Here is a 7,560-nt window from a genome sequence, read left to right as displayed (position 1 = left end):
GTTGTGCCCTAGCACGTGAAACTTATGTAGACATTTGATTTGCTTTAGACAATCGAGTTGAACAGGCAAAAACTAATTAGTCTTGACCATCTTCTCACGGCTGACCAACATGAATCTACTTCCGACTTCGATAAATCAGAAAATCCTTTATAATTCAATCAGAGAAAATAACGTTTTATAACACAATCACATGTGAGTTTCTTAACTTCGTTTCCCTTTATCAGTTAAAAAGCTATTTTAATAAGAATGTCTGAAATCTAAAATAATCTTCTCGCCTTTCCATCGACTAAACCTTAGTAGAACCAACACCTTTCGGCAAACTAATGCAACAGAGGCCTTCAAATCAACTAAGAACTGTTTTGGTGCTCTTTTAGCACCATCATTTCGTATGCACAATATCAAGTATAAACAAAAGCAGAAGTCACCCCTCAATAATCATAATAATCCTAGCAAGTAGCAAGGAACAGGTAAAAATTGGTAAATCTCTTTCTTTAGATATCTACAGGAGAAATTAGAATAACACACTACTAATATAAGGCCATACGGCAGTGTGTTTATTATAGTAAAAAAAGAATTGAACCATTCGTAAGAGCTCATACACATATTGGTGTTAAACCATGGCTTGTCTTGTTCGATTTCCATTATGCTACTTCAAAAAAAATATAGGAATGGTATTGTCATTCAGAATGACTCTCCAATCTAAACATATTTCAGGAATTATAATATTTCATACATGAAAATCTTCTGCTGAAACTCAAATGGATATTGAAGAATGTATTCAGTGATAATATGACTAAGTTCAAAAGCGCCTATCTTGACACACCAGTTTCCAAATTTTAAAACCATCTGTGAAACCAGAATGTGATGATGGATAAAAGCTTCCAGAACCGTGAACAAAAGTTACTATAACACAACAACGCCATAGATATTACGGAAGCAGAAGCAGTGGTATTGTCACTCTAGCCAAATCAACCATTTATAGCAGAATATGCACGTATGCTTTCTTTCATATCTATTTGACCAGACACAAAAGTTTTACAGTCAAAAGTGATTACTAGACTTGCAACAGAACCAAATAAAGCATAGCAAGCAAGGAAGAAAAGTATACATTTCCACAATTTTCCTGATTAAGTGTTCTGCAAAAGGAATCAGAAGATTTAGACACAATGAACTGAGGTTAAATTTGTGTGAGGGGCATCTTCTCATTGATCCAGCCTAGTAAATGTTCAACAATATTCAAACGTTGACCACCTTCAAAAAAATTAATATGATTCTACAACATGTTTCGTCATTGTGGAAACAAAAGTGCTAAAAGCCTTGAAATCGATGGACTCATCTTCAGATACCAAATGTTCAGATTCCAAAGCCAAAAACTGCACGGATCTTGTGAAAGATTAACTCTCTCCATCCTCTCTCAGTATTCTCAACAACTGTAGCGTTCCCATACCTGCAAAATAAACATAAGAAAAAGGGATTATAGGTGGTTGACTGGTAAGAAAACAGACTTGAGAAAGTGAACGGAATTAAGTATGAATTGCACCAAAATCTCCCTAAGTCTAGACATCGTACATAAACTAACATGCCAATAAGATTTGAGCAACCAAGCAAGCGCTAAATAAGAAGTCCAGCTACAAATATTCATATAGTATAAGTCCCATCCAAGGTTTAATGTAAAAGATGAATGTAAAAAACAATGGTACATCATCGTTTCATCGATCAGCAAGAAAAAACAGCGTGGTCTTCAAGAAGAATATAATTGACAAAAGAAGACCCACGAAACTACAAATTCTTGTGGAAAACAGAAGACCCGTCACCAAAATGGAAGAATGAATTACCCATTAGAAAAGAAGAAAGTCACTTAGCTGCTATTTCATAGGTTAAAAATTTCTTATAAGTCCAAGTTAGATAAGATAACAATGGAAGAAATGCAATGAAAGAAAAAAAGATGACCTGTCTTCCTCGGGAACGTCAGTCTGAACAAGCTTAATAATCGTTAAACCAGGCTCTGGTTCTTCAAACGTCAATCTCACCTAACAGACAATAGGGAAAACTTAAACGAGGAATAGCATAAGAGTATAATAACGGATGGAGAGGAAAAGCCAAAAGGTTCCTACCATAGAGAAGATACCCTCCGGCCAACTGCCAAACCTCCACTTCTGAACAATGCTCTTTCCGTCCTGCAACTCCACGTTTATTCCCGTGATGGAGCCGTCAAACAACGAGAATTCTCCTCCTACCTCCTTACTAATCCTGGCATTGCTCTGCGTGAATCCTTTCCACCTGTTCTCATCCATCAGTATCTCGTAGACATCCTTCGCCCTGCAATTGAACCTTTCACTCAAACTAATCGACCGAAAACCTTCCTTCTTTGGGGCCTGCTTCTTTTTTTCCTCCGCTGGCTTCTCCGCCGCAGCTGCTGCAGCCGGAACCTTCGCCTTAACGGCCTTGGACTTCACCTCCAGCTCGTCCTTCGCCGGCCCGCCGGCTTTCATCGCGTTCACGTACTGCTTCACCTTCTCGAGCAAGATCGGCTTGCCGGTGGCGACGAACGCCTCCTTGATCCGTCTCCCGATGTCGCCCTCATCCTTGATGCTGATTTTGATCTCCGGATCCTCGTCCGCGTTCTCGTCGGCGATGTAGGGGAAGTCGACGAGGCCGTCAGCCTTGAGAAGGGTGTTACCCCCGCCATCAGAAGAAGAGGAATCCTTGACCTCACCCTCCCAAGAGAGCTGGACGGAGAGCTCGTAGCCGGGGATGATCTTGCCCTTGCGGATGTTGACGTAGGCCTCGCCCTCGACCTTGTTGAGATTCTTGGTCCTGATCCATAGACCGCCCTCGCCGGAAAGGATGGGAAGACCCTCCAGGAGGTTGGAGAGGAAGGTCTTAGACCATTCCATGCAGTCCTTCTCCGCCCAGTGCCAATTGTGGACATTCTGACCGTCCACCCTCTCCTCCACAATCCACCTCTTGTCCCCTTCCCCGTACTTCGCCATACTTTTCCTCCAACTCACAACGACGATGGCGGACGAGAGAGAGTGCGTTGGGGGGTGGGGCGGAAACGAAAGATGAGGAGGAAACGCACAGAAAGCTGGGGACGGAAGAAGTAGGGATTTGGGGGGGGGGGAGAAATAAGAAGACGGCGAGAGAAAGCGGGAGCCGCGTTCTCGATCCTTCCTCTCGCCGAAGAATCCAGAAGGCGTTCCGAAAACGAGGAAGGAAGGTTTCCGTTTAATAAAACCATTCGCAGGACACCGTCGGATGAAGGGTCTAGAAGGACATCTGGATCATGGGAGGCGTAGATGTCGGTAGGACACAAAGCGTCGTTCCTCAACAGAGAGAGGGACCGTGCATTGTGGGTTTCTTTTTTTTTTGAACAGCAGCAATTATGTACTCCTTCTGCTGTTCTCCACACCATTGTCACTGGCCTGAACCGTCCATCCAGATTTAGAAGCGGACGTTCTTTCGGTTCGATTTATATATATATATATATATATTTTTTTTTATTTTTGAAGCAAATGGATAATTAAGAAAATATATAAATTAATGGTAGATGACCAAAATGTTAATCATTTTTTTTCCTCATAGGTACATCAAGGAGACTACATAATTCTCTGAAAAGCAGACTCACCATTCTCTCTCTCTCTCTCTACCCATGCTCATATTACAGGTCTTGAACCACTACAGGTGATGAATTCTAAGAGATTTTTAAATTTAATATATGAATAAGTGAAACTTACTCTTTTCTATTTCCAAAAACAAACCATAAAACAAGAACCCTAAAGGAAACCGTACAAAGTACTCGCAGTTTGCAAATAGTCATTGATTGAAAGACATGTTATAAAATAAGCTTTTAACAACTGAACCTTTATGGAAAAAGTTGTAAATAGAGATAGTAAGGGGCGTTTGATGCAACCAGAAATACTGAATTCTAAGACTAAAATTCTTATTTTTCATAAAATGGGAATTGCATTATAGAACAAATAATTTTGATTCACTTAAAGCTCATTAAAGAACCAAAATTCTGGAATTATGATCCTACACTAGGGGATGGGAAGATGATTCTGGTATTGGAAATTTTTTTTTATTCTTTCTTTGGGGTGTGGGCTTTGACTCATGCATTATAGATTTCTAATTCCTCTTTCATCAAGCAAGTCATTTTCACTTCCGAAATCAAAATTACATATTATCAAATATGAAGTGAAACTGAAATGAATTTTCTTTCCAATTCCACTTTGAGGTTGTTCCAAGCCATCAAACATCCCCTAAAGACATTCTAAGAAGCAACAAAAATTCTATAATATTTGAGCAATAAACCAACTAAACCAAAAAGATATTAAGAAAAAAGTGAACGCATGGCTGGGAAAATAGCAACAACGATTACAAGCAAGTGAGAAGAACAAAAAACATGGATTGGTGCAAAAGGCAATATAATGCTACTAAATCATATCTAGAAACACTTATTGCTCATCTGCTAGCTCAATATGAAAACATTTGAGCAATAAAATGAAAGAGTGGAGGAGCATCCGTAACGAAATTGGGTAAGAAGAAAAAAGATGACACATACAAATGAAACCTTAGATATGCAAATCAAGTGCCATAGTGAAGGGAGCTGGGGCGGAGCCAACGTAGGGTCCGCATGGGCCCTGGCCCATCTCAATTTTTTTTTTAAATTTGCATATAAATTTTAAAAACTTTCACTTGTTTTATATAAAATTTTTGAAAAATGATATTTCAACTCTAGTCAAAGATTCGGCCCACCTCATGAAAAATTTCTAGCTCCGCCCCTGAAAGGGAAGGAAGGAGAGAGCTATAAAACATCCCGTTTTTTGAGCAGGACCAAGGTAAAATTGTCCCTATTAAGTTCTTGAAATGATTTTTGAGACATGGACTCAACCTATTGGCTAATGGCAATTATGGAACTTAATCAAGTTTCATGATTGATTAAGTTAACTAATCATGATTAGATCAGTTAAAACATGGTTAATTAATGATTAATCACCTTGACCCAGATCACAGACCTGGATTGAGACGTAGACCTGGTCCAAGATCCAGGGTCGGGGCGCACAAATGTGCCCCAACACGTGAAATTGAGGGAGAGATAGAAATTGGGAGATTGAGTTGAACGCATACGCGCATGAGTAGAAGTGAGTACCCATTGTGCGCATGGACGGCAGACTATGTTCGGGTGAGCAAGGGGTATTAATCCCACCGCCCGAAAAAGGCCCGAAGGCCCCCCCATTCCCCCTGCCTCCGGGGTCCTGAGCTGCGTCGGTGTCAGCGATAGCAACGGTGCACCCTTAAGCTTAGATGCCGCGCCCTACCGCCTTAAGACACAGGAACATAGCGCCCACGGGAATCGAACTAGAGACCTGCCTTAGTACAGGCCCCTAGCTCAACCAGCTACGCTATGCCCCAGACTATGTTGGAAGCATCCCAATGCCTTAAAATTTTAGGTTTTTCCATATTACCCATACTCTTTAGTTTGGAAATGAATGGCTGATGCTTTCAAGATTCCATCTTCGCTGTTAAGGTCCCTATGACATGCCATTGTGATGTCAACATTGTTTGAATAAATTTTGATCCAAGTTAGTATTAGCGACCCCCAATTAGATGTGAAGAGTAGTTAATAACAATGTTTCATCGTAGATGCAATCATCAAGATGTCGAGGCCACTTGTCTTGCACTGCCCACATGGGTCCAACACCTGCATCTCACAGAGTACATGATTTCATGACCTGACTCAAAGTATGGCATGGGCACTCGGTTTTACCATGAACGGTCATTTTTCCCTTCATAGTGTGTTTTTGCTAGCTTCCAAAATGGAATTTCAACAACGTGGCCATTCATTCGAATAAAACTCCATTGATGAAGGAACCTAGACCCAAATCACCTACGTTGCCACCACCTTAAAAAACTGTTTTGCCCCTTCAACCTGTCATATTGAACTTAAAGTCTGAAATTTCATTCAAGAACTCTGAGAATTACCTAACACTTTTCAAGTCTTCTGGAGTCATTAGAATCAGCCCACCAGGTTTGCCCTATCTCAGAGCAAGTTCACTGTTACTTGATCAACTTATTGAAGTCATTCACCTGCCATGTTCATAACATCAAAACCTTGTCAAACTGTAGACACCTTGACTTTCTGACATGTCAAATGACTATTTTGCTTCAGAATGTCAAAAAATATAAACCCTAGTAATGATTTAGACCAAACTCAAATATGGTAATGCTTAACTCTACGAGTATCTAAAGATAGTTAAAATCAGCTCACCAGCTCTTTTGACATGCTTAAGTCAACTCACCTTAGCTAAAGTCAGCAAACCAAAACCTAAAGCTATAATTTTTAGCTCGGTTGTACATCTTTAAGTCCAACCAAGTTCAGGATAGGTTTACTTTAGTGGAAAGAAAATATTACTTCACTTACTTTGAATTACCAAACTCATTGAATTATAAAATAAATTACATATTTCCACAGGGTCACACACTTTCTCTCCTATTAGCAGGGTCTGAGCTACATTTCAATTGAGCTAGGTTGAGTCAATTTGAACCGACCTACAATCATTTTAACCATGTATAAATCTATCTTCTCTCAATTGGTTTGAGTTTGTTCATTCCAATTTGAGTTTAGTTCTATTCCACAGGTCCCAAAGCTCACTCTCACTCTTGTTTTTTAAAGGTTTAAGTTGAATTTGAGCCCAACTTGATTGAGTAAGCTCGAACCTAGCTAAGATCATGTTTACCATGTATAAATCTATCTTCCCTTAGATCAATTTGAGTCAATTTTTCATGAGTTGAGTTAAATTCAGTTTTGAATGCCCCAAAGCCTATTTTCTCTCTTGTTCTTCAAGTTTCTGAGCTAAATTTGAGCACAACCCGATAAAGTGAGATAAAATCAAGCTATGGTCATACTTCCTTCAGCTCAATTTGTGCTTGTTCATCACAATTTAAGTTCAATTCCGTTCTGAATGTCTATTGTCCACTCCCTCTTGTTTTTCAAGGGCCTGAGCTGAGTTGGAGCTCAACCTCATAGAATAAACTTAAATCATACTAGCATCATGTTTATCATGTATAAATCTATCTTTCTTCAGCTTTTTGTAGCTCATTCACCCCGATTTTAGTTCAATTTAGTTTCCAAGGTTTTGGAACTCATTGTAAAACAACAATTGAGCTCAGTTAAGCTAAATTAGATTAAATCTTGTCGATCCTTCAACACAACCTTACAGTAACTAGTTGATCTAAACACCTCTAGTTCCACCAATGAAAATTCTAATGATAACCTGATTTTTCAAACCTACCCTAGTTTCCCTTTATAAATTTGACACATTTTGAACTTATAAATTTTGGAAAAATTGGAAATAATGTTTAGTGAAATTTCAGCCAAAGCCAATCTAGAAGTAGGCTGACGGAATGGTTTAGTCAAATCAACCAAACTCACTTGGAGCTCCAAAATTACACCAAGGGGCAAAACAGTCATATCCTTTTGAGCCATATTTTTCTGCATCAATATAGTACATATGTCATGTATACCTTAATTTATGGTATTCTTTGATTCAAAGAACT

At 39.4% G+C, this 7,560-nt stretch overlaps 1 protein-coding gene across 1 annotated transcript; it reads right to left on the bottom strand.

The window, feature by feature from the left end:
- Positions 1 to 1,172: 1,172 nt before the first annotated feature.
- Positions 1,173 to 3,351, bottom strand: LOC116263262 (uncharacterized). The gene is made up of 3 exons (XM_031642925.2): positions 2,115 to 3,351; positions 1,951 to 2,030; positions 1,173 to 1,447 (listed from the first exon to the last, which is right to left on the bottom strand). The coding sequence occupies exons 1-3, from the start codon at positions 2,991 to 2,993 to the stop codon at positions 1,354 to 1,356; spliced, it is 1,053 nt and encodes a 350-aa protein (XP_031498785.1). The 5' UTR covers positions 2,994 to 3,351; the 3' UTR covers positions 1,173 to 1,353.
- Between the last annotated feature and the right edge of the window lie 4,209 nt (positions 3,352 to 7,560).

The sequence above is a fragment of the Nymphaea colorata genome, chromosome 10 (genome assembly GCF_008831285.2).
Source record: "Nymphaea colorata isolate Beijing-Zhang1983 chromosome 10, ASM883128v2, whole genome shotgun sequence".
Taxonomy (NCBI): Eukaryota; Viridiplantae; Streptophyta; class Magnoliopsida; order Nymphaeales; family Nymphaeaceae; genus Nymphaea; species Nymphaea colorata.
This window is presented reverse-complemented; position numbering and strand designations above follow the sequence as displayed.

Coding starts and splice junctions, on each gene's coding strand:
- LOC116263262 (XM_031642925.2), bottom strand. CDS start 2,993: ATGGCGAAGTACGGGGAAGGGGACAAGAGGTGGATTGTGGAGGAGAGG. Junction 2,031..2,114: donor CGGAGGGTATCTTCTCTATG/GTAGGAACCTTT, acceptor ATTGTCTGTTAG/GTGAGATTGACGTTTGAAGA. Junction 1,448..1,950: donor GACGTTCCCGAGGAAGACAG/GTCATCTTTTTT, acceptor TTTATTTTGCAG/GTATGGGAACGCTACAGTTG.